Source organism: Lissotriton helveticus, chromosome 6 (assembly GCF_964261635.1).
Source record: "Lissotriton helveticus chromosome 6, aLisHel1.1, whole genome shotgun sequence".
Taxonomy (NCBI): Eukaryota; Metazoa; Chordata; class Amphibia; order Caudata; family Salamandridae; genus Lissotriton; species Lissotriton helveticus.
The window spans coordinates 1,597,705,651-1,597,722,294 of NC_136067.1; the positions used below are offsets into that span (position 1 = coordinate 1,597,705,651).

At 46.1% G+C, this 16,644-nt stretch overlaps 1 protein-coding gene across 1 annotated transcript in view; it reads left to right on the forward strand.

The window, feature by feature from the left end:
- Window positions 1-16,644, forward strand: part of PPP3R1 (protein phosphatase 3 regulatory subunit B, alpha) — a 237,969-nt gene that overhangs the window by 132,662 nt on the left and 88,663 nt on the right. The window contains 1 exon segment of the mRNA XM_078649398.1: window positions 3,626-3,802. Within this exon segment, the coding sequence (XP_078505524.1) occupies window positions 3,626-3,802 (177 nt within the window).

Here is a 16,644-nt window from a genome sequence, read left to right on the forward strand (position 1 = left end):
TCACCATCATTGAGCCAGAGTCCCCCTGAGCCCAGACAAAGACTTGCTTTCACTGGAGCAGTTCTTGACACCGTGGTATTCAGAGCCTTTATTCTGCCGCAGCAAGCCTGGGACATTCATGATATGATCACGTTTGTCCTGGTCCTCGTGAGGTTGAGACTTCATGGTCTTCTGGCCTTGTGCATCCTCTTCATCCCAAATGCCAGGTGGCCCATGCATGCTCTGAGGTGAAACCTCCGATCGCAGGGAGCCCAGCATCTGGGCTGCCTCAGACTCCCTTTAGATCCTGAAGGGGATGGTGTATGGTTTGCAGTAGGGGTTGGCGCAGGTCAACCCAACCTTCTCAAAGCTTCTTTCCCCTCCCCACCCAGAGCTCCTGGTTTTGTCTGACACATCATTATTTTGGCACTAGGGAGTAGGGGCATCTGGGAGAGGTGGGGTCTTAGGCCCTGGGTCTCTGGCATAGAGCTGGTTTCCATTCTTTAAGAACTTTAGGCTTTTGGCCGGAGATCCTTCGATCTTTGAAACATGCGTTCACATGGAACACATTCAAATGAAAATGATGAATATCATCGATATTCCCGTGCGGACTCAATCCGAAAAATAACAATGTTGAATCAAACACGTTTGGAAGGCGCAATGATAACTCAACCAGTAAGTAACACGATTCAACCGAACAGAGTTTTATTCAAACTAATCCACAAAACGTTTTTGAAAGTGTGTAGAGAGAAAATATAGTAGCAAAAGACCTATGGTGTGTAAACAAACCAGAACCAAAGATAAGACCGTGACATAAAGCAACCGCAAAAACAGGTACTTGGTTGACACAAATATGAGGCAGCAGTTTCAATTAAAAACACTCATGGACACATGAATGTAATCATTGTATCAGCAAAAAATGGAAACGTTGGCTGTCTCTGTAATCTTTTCGACAGGGTTTCGACCCCTTAAGGATAGTGGGGTATCATCAGGACTAGGGATGTGGTACTGCGATTGGCATGGGAGAGCGGTTTCCTGGATGTTGTGCCAGGAAGTGCTGCACCTCTGGAGGTGACTGCACCAGCAAAACGTCTTCCTGGTCGCCATTGCCTTGTGGGTTCAATGAATGCTAGAGAGGATGAACTTAGCAGGCACTGTCTTGCAGATCACAAGCTACATTTTCACCCTGGGACGGCACATTCCATTTTCGATCAGTGTAGGACACCCGGGATAAGATCTGTTCATTACTGCTGAGAAAATGCTGCATCATCAATGGGAACTGAAGTTTCTCATAGGTGTTCGTTAGGATTTACATTCAGGTTGTAATGGACAGAAAGACCATTGAACATATTCCCATCGCTACCTCTCCTGCCTCGAGTTCTGAGGCATTGCAAGACAGTCAAGGCTGGGCCAGGACAATGTGCTACCCAGAACTCCTTAGCCTGGGGCATTTGTCCTCCGATCAAGCTGCTACTTTAGGAGGATTTTCTGTCTCAACAACAAACAGGGTACTGCATCCGTGTCTCCAGAACCTACACCAACCACACCTCCATGCTTGGAGATCGAACAGCTGCAGCTAAATGCATTTTATTTGCGGACCAAGGTGGCAGATATTGTTCTCTCTGCCAGATGCCCTTTCTCAAAGTCGCTGGGGCCACTTTGTTGCCTATTGTGATGCCTGAAACAATGACCCCCTTCAACAAAGGCTTTGATGTTCTTTTGTTTGTTCTTTCTTTAGCCCAACAGGGCCTGGCGATTGGCACAGTGAAATATTTCGACCCTTTTGGCTTTCCTGTGTTCCCTATACCAACTGTCTTGGATTGAGTCACCTGTTGTGATGTGTTTTATAAAAGGTTTGACTCCTATGTTTTCCACCCAAACCATTTTTTATTCTCCAGTGGGATCTGAAGTTTAACTTGTCGTATCTCATGTGCACACTCTTTGAGGCTTTGCACAGCTGTTCTTTTCAGGCTCATAACATTAAAGACAGTCTTCATTATTATTGTCGACACATAGTGTGAGTAAACTGCAGGCTGTTTTAGTTATATCACCCAATGCCACCTTCTTTCTGCACAAACTGTCACTGAGGACCATCACCACCTTCCTGACAAAGTTTGGGACTCCTTTCAAGTTGGCAGATCAATTACTGTGCCAGCATTTTTTGTGCTTCCTCAATGAAGGCTTCATTGTCTCTTCTAAAAGAGCTCAGAACTTTTACATTGCTCGCACAAAAGACCATTGGCTGGATGATCAGCTCTTTATAGGTTTCTTGGGGCAGAGAAAGGGAAAGCTTGCATAAGAGGACCACATCTTGAGGTGGATAGTCCTCCATATTTAGATCTGCTACACACTGGCAAAGAGGCAACTTCTGAACATGTGCTCATTCCTCGAGGGCCAAGACCACTACTACGGCTTTGACATGAGGCGTACCTGTTCTGTGTATCTGGCAAGCTGTGACGTTGGTGTCTGTGCATAAGTTCACGAACCACCACAACCTTGATGGTCTGGTGGGAAAGTCACTTTGCCGCCTCAGTTCTGCAGGGCTTTTTGGTCGAAGTTCATTCCCCAAACACTCTACCTTTGTGAGGTACTGCTATTATATCTATCTGAAGGTAAGGAGTCCACGGTTCGGAGTATCCATCAGAAGAACTAATTACTTAATTTTGGTAATGCTCTTTCTGATGGATACTCTGTCTAACCCCCTATTACTGCGTGCCCACCCACATTCCCATTTTGTGGAGTGGATAAAGGTCCCAAGTTAGGAATCTGCGCACTGGCTCTGGCAGTTTATTCTTTGCTCCTTGTCTCAGAAAAATAAAAGGAACTGACCTCCGGTAGCAGGGGTGGTCTTGTATACAGCTCCACCCCGTCGCTTTCCGGTGTTATGGATTCACTGCAGAGCCACGCCGTGCATTGCAGCATAATTCTCAGGGTCCAGTCTGGCCCTTGGGAATGTTCTTAAGGGTAGGAGTATGTCGTTAAATGACATATACTCATCGGGTAGAACGTTACAAAATGTAAGTAACTTTTTCTACAGCTAACTAACTGCTTCAGCACACTAAATCTATCTAAACTGTTATGAATAAACTCTTTCGTTAAGCAATGTTATTTTTCACCTTTCTTGTAATAACTATTGCTACTTAAAAAAATATTTCTTTACCGTTGTATAAACTGTGTAAAGTTGGAAAAATGTAATTTGTGTAAAGTTAGCTCTGCTGTTGCATAATAACCCTGTGTATTAACTGCAGTATACTCCCTGCATTAGCATGTCATGCTTGAGTCTTTGTCGCTTCCTTCATACAGCAAAATATTGTGGTCTGCTATTAACGTTGTCGTGCTTTTGGTGTGCATTTTATTTGTCTGCATTTAACCGGCCGTCGTGCGAGGTACCTTGAATGATTATGTAGTGCTCGTCACGTGGACATGACAATCGGCTAATCGCTGTTAATCCCTTGCGTTTAAAAGTCCTAGTCAGCAAAGCCACTCTAAATCGCAGCTTGTATTATGGCTGCTGCGCGCAAAAAGACAGGTAATTTTCATTTATAGCGTGAAATGTATTATTTCTCAGATTTAGGGATGCGGATTTAAAGAAAATCGCCAAATGTGTTAACTAAAGAATATACTTATGTTCCTGTTTTTATTTTAGTTGATGCGGATGAAATTAAACGACTAGGAAAGAGGTTTAAGAAACTTGACTTGGACAATTCTGGTTCCTTGAGCGTCGAAGAGTTTATGTCCTTGCCAGAGTTACAACAGAACCCTTTAGTACAACGAGTAATAGACATATTCGATACAGATGGGAATGGAGAAGTGGACTTTAAAGGTAAGGAATAATTTTTTCGATGTTTGTTGGAATGTTTCCTTTTACTGTATGCATTTCCAATTTCTCTCAAAAACAAACAATTGTGTTAGAAACGAAATGTATTCCTACCAAATATTGATAATTGCAAATTCTTAAAGGTTTTGCCATTCACAGTTGTGGATGTTAACTGCGCCTGGGTTTCTGAAGAATTGTACATTTGTTTTTGCCAAAGTTCACGTTTATGAATTCGTAAAAGAATGTTCGTTAAAATGCTGAGTGCGGAATTAGTCCGCACAGGATCATTTTAGTTGGGCTTCCCGATTCAAGGGCAGTGTGATTCTTGCGAACGTGCCAAGCGGAATTTTGGACTTGCCAAGCGTGAATTATCATACTGTTTAGACCAATTTTCAAAGTTTAAACAATACGAACATTTAAGACTATTGTTCCTTCTATGAAGAATCTTCCAAATGGACCTCCGTGAGAAAAGCAGATTAACCTGCCCATCTATGAAATTTCACTTTTTCTTGAAGCTTGGTCAATTTGCGTGCAGTTGTTCTCCCTACAAATATATAATTTACTTTAAAAAAAAAAATGGATTTTTACTGTAAGCTTGATGCAACTGAAACTGTAGGAACATTGTGGCATGCGTTGACTTGGGTATAGTTAATTAATAGTTGCGCTCCTACCTGCTACAGTTTTCTCTTATTTAAATCATTGTGTTCCAGAAAGTCATGTAAATGATCTTTTTTTTGCAAAGAACGTAAATATTAATTTTAAATGTGGTCGTTTGGTAATGAGGGAGTAGATGGTCTATGTGGCATCTAAGTTTACTGTTGAGTAGTGAGATGCAAGATATTGTGAATGGCTAAAGCTGACCCTCTGTAATTAAGATCCATGTGTCTGACCCCAAAATTAAGTGTCCTCTTCAAAGCTTTTCTCCCATTACATCTGCCAAGTGACTGCGTAGCCTATTTGACATCCTTAGCTAGGCCAGATTTTTTTTCTAGCCAGTGAACTGATGGCAGATAAAGAATCAGGTGCCGTATTATGGAAGTGTGTCAGGGGCGCAACGGGCATTTGGTATTACAGAAGGGGCTGCAGATGCTTGTGCAACCCCTTCTATAATTCTGATGGCGGTGGCACACATAAGCGCAAGAGCTGACTTTAGAGGACGTTCCCTCTTTTGCATGGGGGCATTGCTTCTGCGCCGTATTTTAGACGCGGGTGCAGAGGCAAGGAAGCTGCCAGGAGGCGCTCTGACAGGGGGCTCCCCCTAAAAGGCGGCGCTCTGTCAGTGCACCCCTTGCTTGCAGCCTGCTGGAGGGGAAAAGAGGGGGGCCCATGGACCCCCTAGACATCCACTTGCAGGCGGATGCAGTCACTGACTGCACCCACCTGAAAGGGAATCTCTAATCTCCCCTAAAAGTGAAGGCAGGTTGCGCCTGCACAGGGAAACACAGAAAGACTTCAAAGCAGCCGTTCCATTTTTCACTTTAATGTGTTGCCCCCAGGGCAGAGTGAGTTCCCGGCAGCCCTGGGGGCATCGCATTCCATGTAATGGGGCACACGTTACCTGATTGCAACCGGGGCACCTGTTTTAAGGTGTGCCGGGCGCAAGCAAAGAAACTGTTTTTAGCCACTGTTTATTTTTTATTTTGATGGGGATCCGCAGATCCCACAAGAATACAGTTTTACAAAAAACATGGCAAAACAAGCACTTGTCAAGCTAGAAGGCTGGGAATTTATACCAGATGTATTGACTTTCAAATGCTTGTTTTTCATCACCGCTTCACAAAAAATATACAGTTAGATGCTGTGGAAAATGTATTTTGGTTTAAATTAGATGTGTTTATGAATGTGTGTATGCGAGCATGAGATTTTGTTAGGTCTGGCTTAACAGTCAGTGCTCCTGTTGTGATCTTTTGTGACCAACAGGAAAATAAGGTTTAGGAAGCACTACTGATTTTCTCATAGTCATTCTTTTCACTGGAGGGAACTACTTTGAGTATGGAAGTGCTCCTTGGGCTTTTACTCTGCCCATATGTTGACTACTTTGCATGTGGATATTGATTGGGCAGATGTTGTGTGCTTGTGCTTCACTTTTTACCTTGTGTGGGAAAGCTTATCCTCAACACCGCAGCATTGAATTGCTTTATGTGAAAAGCAATTGATCAAAGCTATAAGCCTGACTGGTTATTACAAGACATTATGACAAAGGAAGTAGGTCTAATTTATTTATTGTGAAAAGCATATGTAAAAGCCAATAAATCTATCTGGGTGAATTGTCATTAAACTGTGTTAAAGCGTGTAGACAAGTGTTTTGTTACAGGGAATCTCACAGACACATTTCATAGGTAAGAGTGTTGGTGTTAGTTACACCCTGTGGCAAAACCACGGGTAGAAGATTAGTTAATGTTCAGGAAAGCTTGTACTTTTTGCAGGCTATAATCCTTTAAATATTTGTAATTTTAAGACTGTATCAGATAATGACCTGGTGGAGAATCTTATGGGAGTACAGAAGGCCTGAATCGGTTGTTGGATAAATGAATTGTACAGTGTTAGGCCTGACTTATCGTGATAATTGTGTGTTAGTCATTAGGGCTTTAACGCTGGTTTAACATTACAGTGTGTTAATGGCTGTATACCACTGTTTTATTTCATGCAATCTCGCAGATTACTCTTGTAAGCAAGACATTTGGCGTTGGTTAATTACTTGACAAAGCCCTAGAGGTCAGAAGATTTGTTAAGTGGTACTCCTTGCTAGCCCCTACCTGGAGGGCCTGGCAGGTGTAGTTGTCTTCTAGCCCCTTATTTAAAACGAGCATTGGCATAGCCAATAGGTCTCGGCTTTGGGACCTTTTAAGTATTTAGTTATGCAGCACAATATCCTCGGTGCAACATTATTAACTGTTGCATGACTAAACACTTATAAGGTCCCAAAGGCGAGACATATTGGCTATGCCAATGCTTGATAACCGATTTGGGTTAAGTTTGCGCTATATAAAGAAAAACTCTGTAAACTGCGGTTTTCTGTGAGTAATTCCAATTTGGCGTACATCGGTGCCGAAAATCCAATGTTAAAGTGAGAGATAGTGGTGGGATTGCAGCCGATGTGCATGCAACCTATGATGTAGCAGGCCGAGCTCCTGAGTGAGTCAACTATCCTGGGGAGCTGCCCGATAAAGGTGACTCGTTGCTGGGTTTACCTTAGCTGAAACTGCATCGGCAATCGGTGGGATTATGCATTACCCGGCCGCAGGAGCATCCTTTGGAGGCGGTCCATATCACGCTTGCTGGCCTCGGGTCTGTGGGATCGGACTGCCGGTCTGGTGGCGGTGTGAGCAAGGCCGCACATGTATGGGTGACAGGTGCGGTGGACACGGTCTCCCTCACCCCCGTTGGCAGTGAAGATGCTGGTGAGAGGGCAGAAGTCTGCTGCACGTGTTGGCCCGCTCTTGCAAATAAGGAGCTGCAGCGGGTGGACGCACAGTGAGGCCTCCAATCCCATGCTCTGGTGGTGTCAGAGCAGGGGCCGAAGTTGACTCCACGTGTGCATTCGCCTGGACTGCATGCAACACACATAGTGGTGTGACTGGTTGGCGTGCCGTCTGCAGGAGCTGAGGCCAGGTGGGGCTGTCTGTGAGTGCCCAGGCTTCACGGTTGGACACAGGAAGTGCTCCTAGATGAAACCCAGGGGTGCTGGCCTAACGCAAGGCAACCGGCAGTGAACAAAAGGCACCCAATAGCCGATAAAGAAACTGAGTGCTACGGTGAGGGCTCCCTGGGGCAAGAAGAAGTGCTGTTGCAGTGGGTACGCACTGATCCTCCGTGAGTAGCGTTCGACAACCAGGTACAGACGTGGTGCAAGCAAGGTGTCGGCCTGGGGGCCCTCATGAAGCGCTGTGCCTGGTGAGCTGAGACAGGGTGGACCAGATCTACAGTGCCCAGATGACTCTGGTACAGTGGTAGTACACAGAGGTATGTCGTCCAGAAAGGTTAGCTGTGTGGCCTGTGGCGGCATTTGGAACCCTGAAACACCTGAACATTCACAGAGGGACTTGAGCATTACCTCCCAATCGCCAGAAACTGCAGCAGACGTTGCCGTTTGCGAAGGGAGTCATTGCTTGCAACTGGTGTGCTGTCAATAGGGTAGGGCCCCAGATTCTTTTAGTATGAGGAAGTGAAGCGCACCCAACCGCAGGCTGGAACTGAGGCGAAGTAAAGATGCGCGCCTGCGAGATGTGCTCTGTGGTGGGGGTGGGGCGGAGGGATGCCGCGAGGAAAGCCAGATGGCAGTCAAGCCAAAAGAAGTGAGGAGCACAGTGGGGGGCCAAGACATGCGCGAAAGTTAATTAAGGTGTGCGCGCTCGACGGCAAAAGCTGAAGTGCGGAGAGAGGCAGGCAAGGCTTAATCAGCCTTGACAGAAACCCACATGGCGGCTGCGTGTGTGCACGTGTACGCAAGTATGAGGCCAGGAAAAGCCGCTGGTAGCAGTTTTAAAAGCCCGTTTACTAAATTTCTCGCAGAGCAGCGCATGTGCTGACTCAGCGAGACCTAAAGATATGAACATTCTACATATATACACAGAGGATCAGTTTTTCGGTCAGTCCTATTCTGTCTGTTCAAGTATCATTTGAATTCTCCTCCCCATGACAACATAATGGATGTGACAGTGGGTTAGCTCATTTCTGACACTGCTCTATTGCTCTGCGAGTAACAGCATTTTACCAGAGCACATGTGCACATTCGCTCAGTTTGATAAAGAGTGTTCTTCAGTATCTTGCCTGGTGACCAGTCCTATAGTTTTTAGGTCGAGCGCGAAGCAGCGAAGCACCTATTGCCGGCGTGTTTGGGGGAATGTGAGACAGCGTTCAGGCACGAGCCTCGCTGTCTCAGATTCCTTCTCGAGGGCGCCGTGCACCTCCCCTGCCTCGCATTCGCAGCCTCTCTCAATCACACACAGTCACGCATGCGCACACACATTCCCACGTGCACACACTCCCCCCCTCCCCCCCCCCCCCGGCATACATACACACACAGGCAGGCACACACACACACACACACACACACACACACACGCACCTCCCCACCACTCACGGGGATCCCGCGCGCACACACACACGCGCGCGCACACAGACACACATATCCCCCCCTCCACTCACCGTGCTCTTTTGTCGCGTCGCCTCGCTGAGCTCCTTTTCTCCGGCGCATCTCCACACGCGGGGCACTTCTCTGGATCTTCACGCTACCGCGGGGCTCTCCCTCCATGATGGGAGCCCCGCATCAACGACCAACACCGGCCTCTTCCGGCCGCGTCACAGGCCCCGCCCATGTCACGGGCAAGGATGCCTGACTTCCTGGTTAGTACTTTAGTTTTGCGCGCTGCCGCTGCTGTTCCTTTGGTTCTGGCTTACGGCAGGTATGTGTACACTGGGGCCGACAGATGATCATCCTTTACAGTCCCAGGCAGTAGCGTTTTTCTCATGTATGGATGATGTCCGAATGCCAGAGAGTTGAAGCAGTTGAAGAGCGTTTGAATGGCTTAGAGAAGTAGGATGTCCATCCCGGGGAACGTGATCAGGGAATCCGCTTAGAGAGACGGTTTGATCGTGTCCCACACTTCCTCCAGCAGCAGTCCCTGTGTACTGGAGGTAGCGGGGTCAGTTCCTTTGAATGTGGGGGTGTGGTGTTCATCTATTCTGTGATCCAGTTCTAACGCTAAGGTAATGCCTACAGATCCCCTCTACTCTATGATTGATCCTCCAGAGCAGGGATCTGGAACCTCCGCCAGTAAAAGGCCTGTAGGCACAGCTGTTGCAGCCCTTGTTACGGGAGCAGCACTTTGGGGTCGATCGCAGGGCTGAAAAGTGTTTTGACGGTGCTTCCAACTGCTGATCGCTGATGTATATGGCCAGCAGTTTAGGTTTGCAATTCTTTGGCTTCCTACCAAGGGCTCGTGCTAGAAAACGTGAATGCAAGGTAGGAACCTCGTTGCGAAAAGTCAAATGAGTCTGGCAGAGAGTGCAACTAATCTCCAATGTGTGAGACATGATGTCTCAGGGTAATGGGGTGAAAAGTATTACAAATGAGTTTCTGACACCGTGGAGGCACTACAACACTACACATACACACATTTGGACTTGTGTTAATCGTTTTCAGTATGTGTTTTAAGTTCTTTTGCAAAAAGGCGTTTTCCCCTCTGGAATGTATGTTGTTTTTTTTAGAAATGCGATTACTTTATAGATCTTTCGAGGTCTGGGTTCCATGTGATGGTTGGCAGGTCGAGGACACCCCAGAAATGTTGATCCTAGCTAAATCACCTGCATGTAAATAAGCTTTAGCTTGCGTTTAAAATGTTTAAATTTGCTTCGAGAGAGCACGAGGGTGTGGATGTTTTACCCGTGATTTCAAACAATTACTTGCAGCCAAACAGTTGGTGACTAGCTGTTGAGAGGGGAGAATCAAATGTATACATGGAGAGTAGCTGAAGTAGTTCGCAATCAATTATTGTATTATCCACTTATTCCACATTCCCTAATACCTTGCATGTTGCTAGCATGCACGTCACAAGTGTACACAAAGCTTGGGGGGGCTGTATGTGCAATGCAATAGTTCTCTCAATTGTGAGAGTTTAAGCTATTGGCATTGTAAATGACAATGCCATGTATTTATCAGTTTTAAAAACAGCACATAAATAAAAGCGATTGTCGTTTACAATGCCAATAGCTCAAACTCTCGGAAATGCGAGACCTATTACATTGGAAATGCTTGTTTTTTTTCTTATTCTTTAGGTCTCCTTTCATTCCTTTCCTTCTCCCGCCTTGTGTTTGCAGTCCGAAAGGGATGCACGCGTCAAACAGAGTTACTCTTTGGTGTGCTGTGTACAGGCAGTCCACTGTTTCTAAACTGATCACCTGTTGTGGAATGTTATTGTCAATAGTGTATCACTGTCCTACCTTCCAATGTATGAATCCTGTTCAGAATAAGCTTTTTGGCTACCATGGATCAGATCAGGACAACAATGATACTCTGTACACTTCAGCATTCAAAAATGGCTACCCAGTGTTAGGTTTACTGTGTGGCAATGGAATGCTATTGGGCATTGGCATCATTGCTTTTCTCTGAAATGTGGCAGCTCAGCTGGAACTTCAGAACAGCGATAGCATTGCAAGATAGCTGCCCGTTGCTATTATTTTTTTTAGTTTTGTATTGCAAACCAGTGTGCACCAAGTTTAAATGGGGGCGTATTTTCTACTTTTCTACTTTTCACTTGCATGCTTTTGTTGAGGTGTTTAGGTTTCGCCCTGGGCGTTGCAACTGCGTAGCAGTTGCTCCGCCCATGGCGAAACCTCATGATCCTACATATCGACTTTGGTTCCGCCTCTGTCTCCCATTGGCTAGCTCCATAAATGGAGGCTAGCCATTGGGAGACAGAGGCTGTCAATCACGCTTTCTCGAGAAAACGCGATCCGGGGGCGTTTCTCGGTGTTTTTTTAAGTCCCGCCCCTTTGTCCTGGGCCGCGCTGTGATTGGCTGCCGGCCCGGGACACCCCCGTGACGTCATTCCCGGGCCGCGCTGTGATTGGCTGCCGGCCCGGGACCTGACTTGTTTTATCTGGCACCTCTTGTGATTTTGATATACTTTAAAAAAAAATATATTATGCATTTTGGCGTAACAACTATGAGGATAAAGATTGTAGGAGGCCGACAGGTAAATTCGGCTCTGGGGTGTTTAGCTCTAGTGTTACGTGCTTTTCTCTTTTGTGGCATGGCCGAATTCAACCTTCAGCCGGGAGCGGGGTGGGGTCCCGGGTCACAATCCTTCAATTCCGTTCGTGCCAACCCCTTGCTGACCATGAAAATGATACTGAAAGGAGATCGCGGTTCACAAAGGGGTCTGTGGGTGCTTGCATAATTGTTCCTGAAGCCACATGAGGTCTCGGAGATAACTGCCCGGGATATGGGTCGTCAAAACGAGGCGCGTGCAGGCTTAGAGCAAACAGCCCCAGGCAGCCCTTTCTCGTTTTCCCAAACAATACATCACGCTTGCTAGCTTGTGCCTGTCTCGTGCGTGAAAACGCAAGAACATCTGGGGATGGGCTGTGTTAGCTCATAGGTTTAAGCAAATTTGATTTATTTTATTTCGTAAAAAGAAAAAAAAATAAGGTTACGGGCCCAACATTGTTCTAGAAGCCCGCCTCCCGGACTTACGGACGCCGGAATCACGAATGCCAAAGCTGCCTAGTCCTAATTATACACATTTCTTTCACCCTATTTATTTGCCATTTCATTGTCGTATTCTTTATTGTGAGTTTTTTTTTTTCATCCTTGCCTTCTCTTTTTATCACTGTTTTCCTAGCGATCTCTTGTTCACCTCCCACCCCCCTTAACTTTTCCCTCAATTGCACTGGGTTTAAACTCAGATAATGAAAAACAAATGTGTAACCACCGAGTGCCAGTGGCTGACATCTGCACCCACCCGTACAAATTAAGCACTGGCTAATGCTGCAGACACGCTCGCTGCCTTCATCGCAGGCGGGCATACTTACTTGGAAGAGGTAATCACTGGACGACACTCCTAAAAACGATTGCAAAGTGGGTACTTCATTTTTTAAAACGCGCTAACGAGAAGAATTGCCTTGTGATTGTTGCTCTCTACCACTCGTCGCCCCTTACATATGCAAATATCGCTCATTCCCCGATGCTCGTGGGACGAGCTTGGCCTCTGATCTCCAACCGTTGACCTGTCATTCGCGCCTTAGCAGCAGTTCCTGAGGTGAGAGGCTGTGAAATATCAAGGGAGACACTTCAACGCTGGCCGCAAAAGCTGCAGGTGTGTTGAAAGAAAAGGCAAAACAGAAGCAAGGAGGTGGTAAAGGCAGGTTTTTCTAAAGATGAATGGGCATCATATAGGCAGAGGGTACATGTTTAGGCACTTCCGTTTAAAACCGGCTCGTCCCGTGAGCAAATGTCAAGCTCTTTTATAAATGTATGTTTAAATCAAAAGTCACTCCTTTTAGCAGGTAAACGCTGGTGTCGAAACAGTACAGTGGGGGCGTACACCAAGGGCCTTATAAGGCTGAGCCGAGCACCTGTTTTGTTTTTGCGTGTGAGGTGTCTAACAGTCAAAACATGAATATGAACTTTAGACATAACCCGTCGGGATAGGAGCGAGGCAAATCTTGTTTCCGGTTTCCAACTTGTTCTGTTTAAAATTCTTGCATTAACTCGGGGAAATTCCGAGCTACTATGGTACAGCTTTAGACACCTGGGATAAAAAAAACAGGTGCTCAGCCCACTCCCAAAAATGTGAGAGCATGTACGCCTGCTTGCATGATGATTCCCCAGGGCTGTAATCTATCAATAGTGCAGGAGGTGCAGTGGCACCGGGACACAAGGTTGTGAGGTGCCGTTGTCATCAATATTATGGATATTAGTGCCAAACTGCGGCCAAAGGGGCCCGTTTTCTAGGGTGACTACCTTCCTTACTCCAGGTCATTACGGACATTTTCCACTCCTGAAGTTTGTATGATGCCCTAATGCATTCAGGGTGATAACGTTGTGTTTCCTGCATATAACGAATTAAATGGCAAGCCTGAAAGAAAATATTTGTAGGTAAAACGTTCAGTACTAGAGATAGTATCCACAATAACCTAGAGAGAGTGCATCACCTTGCCATCCTACTTGCTTTCATTAGCTCAGTAACAGACATCTCAATTTTCCCATATCCGTGCGTGATTAGCTTATCCCAACCAGGCTGTTGCTTTGCATTCTGGAGTTTGTAGTACTGATTCCAGAAAGGGCTAAAAAAAAATCCTGCAAGTCCCAGAATGCAAAGCAGAAACTCGGACTGGGTGCAGTAGTTTCACATGAACCAGGGGAATTTGAGAGCCCTGCATACCGGTACACATCACCCACACCTTTCCAACCAAACCCAATTAAGTTTTGTATACATTTCAGACACTTCTCGTACCTTCTAAAGCCATTCCACATTTAGAGGCATCTTCTCATGATGCAGGAGAAGCACTCCTAGTCTGCACATCATATCTGACCCCAAAACAAATCCCATATGGAGCATACCACCATTGCCCTCAAACGAACAGGTTCCATGCTTAAATGTTGCATGCTGCTATTTGTAATCCAGCTCAACTCATGATAAAATCAGCACTACAAATCTCAGAATTCATAGAAAAATTGAGGACTGACTGAGCTAAGCACATTTGGAACTGGGACACTCGAGAGCTGTGCGCACAGCATCTTTGCTACGCCACTGTATCATCACATATTGCAATTCTTAAGACCGCTTCTTGAAAGCACACTGATACTGAACAGTGAGCAGTGCAATGAGTTCATTTGCATTTGCTGAATGTTCTAAAATAAATGTACATATATCGTAAACCATACGGAAGATAAAAAGGGCGGGATGGGGGTGAGGGTGGAGACTGAGATTTCCACATAGCACAATAAAGCGCTCATGTCCACTTAGGCTGTCTCTGTTTTAAAAGGCTTTTTTAGAAATTACAGTGGGTATTTTCCAGTGTTTTCTTAAAATTGTGAAAATAAGCTCTTATTGATTTTTATCCAAACAAATAGTACATAGGCCATGTTTTCAAGTGTATACCGAAAAGCTGTATTGGATTGCCATCTTATCATACCACTCATGGATGTATACAGTCTCGTCAGGGCTTGAGTCGGGGTACCACGCAGGTGGATGGCGTCCCCCGACTTATTTTACCGGGCGTACGCCGTCCCCCCTGCCAAACAGCTCAACTTCACTCTTTGGCCTCTCTGTGAAGAGGAGCTCGCTACCTTTAATGACGTCACTTCCGGTGATGGCGTCCCCCCCACTTCTTTTTTTACGACTTGTATTCTGTTTCTACATTCAGTAATTAAAAAGCCTTGCTTGTGGGGGGCGGAGGGGAGGATATTAAGACACTAATTAAATGTTTGCTGTTTTGCGCTTTACTTTCTGTCCGGGCTGCCCCGGTTTGGCGGTATTGTTCGCGTTTTTCATACGTTCCCTTGTACAGCTTCCCTTTGCTGGGCCTGAGGTGTAGTTAGCTGTCTGAGGGGCTCCAGCGCAGCCCATCTCTGTATGAACAGTCCTATTGTACCGCGCTTCATGGGGGCGTTATTAAATCCCAGGCCTGTCTTGTGAGAACACTTTTCTCCGGGGCCTCATTAGTTTGAAAACATGAATACAATTACTTCCAGCCAGTCGGATAATGTATCCCCGTCCTACCGCTTGCACCTCCCAACATTGATAAATTCTCTTTTAAATACGTTTGTAGTGCTTCTAACTTAAGGTACACATGCACCATTGCCTTATACACTCAGAACTTCGAAAAGGGGGCTTTGTGGTGTAGGCAAATTTCTGGTATTGCCTGGTTCACCCTCATCTAGCCGAACATATCGAATAGCATTACACGTGGGGTACTGTCCATGGCAAACTCATGGCTTCTCGAATAAGTAACATGGCGGTGCTGTGTGTGCAGCAGCAGGTGCCCTGTGAGTTCCTAGGGGTCGCATGCAGAAGGCTGTATTTCAACCTCTGCTTTCATGGAGCATACCAGTGCATTCTGGGGGCCCTAATCTTTGTTCTCTCCAGGTATCGCCCATTTGCGAGAGATTAAGCTATTGGCATTCTAAATGACAATGCTATTAATTTATCTGTTTTTAAAACCAACACATAAATAAAAAAAAATGTCATTTACAATGCCAATAGCTCTAACTTTTACAAAGGCGTAACCGTTGCATTGTAAATGCTTGTTTTAATTGCAGATGGGTATGAAGAATAAGACGGTGGGTGGATGAATGGATGGATGAGTGCAAGTATGAGTGGCAGTTACCTGCATGTACTTTAAGCTATAGATTGTCAACTGAAATTTTGATTTATGTCTTTAATTTAATACAAGAGGTTGATAAAGCGTTGCATATCATGTGTGATCAATTCCTTGAAAAAGCACTTATCAAGAAAATGAGATTTCGTTTCTATTTTACTTGACTCTTATTATGTTCAGTTTTTGGGTCTCGCTGGAAATGCATCCGTAAGGATGCATCCAGCTGGAGACCAATAGCGATAACTCTGGGGGGGAAGGACGGACCGTAGGGTGTGCGCGCTTTTGTAGCTGGATTCGTGTGCGCGCACGTCGCGTCCCGCGCCGTACACATCGCAGACAGACGCTCACACACACACACACACCCCCTCCCCCACAGTCACACACACGCACTCCAAGACACATACACACACACACACACACACACACACACACACACACACACACACACACACACACACACACACACACACACACACACCGCCCCCCCCCGCACGCGTACATGCTCCCCCCCTCCCACCCGCAGCTCAGCAACGCACTCACCGGCTTCCTCTCCTCAGCTGCAAGGCCCGGCAGCAGGACTCTTCTTCCCTCCTTCGGCACCGGGGCGCAGGGTAGGCTCCTGCCTGCTCCGGTGCTCCCAACACGGCTCCAATCGCGGCTCTTCCGTGGGAGGCGGGGTAGGCTCCCGCCCTCCTACTTCCTGTTTCCGGGTGTCGCGCCGGCCTGCCTGACTTCCTGGTCGCAGGCCGGCAGAGTAACGAGGATGTTTTGCGGTATGTATTTATTTATTTAATTATGCATTTTTATATAGCGCAGACTTTACCCGAAGGCGGTATTTATTTATTCATGTATTTATGCATTTTTATATTGCGCGGACTTTACCCGAAGGCGGTATTTATTTCTTCATGTATTTATGCATTTTTTAGCTTGTACTCCAACATCCACTCTCGCACCAGACAATTTATACTACCCTGTCTTGTAGTTGGGCTTGGGAATTCATATTCCGGACAAATCGGACATGT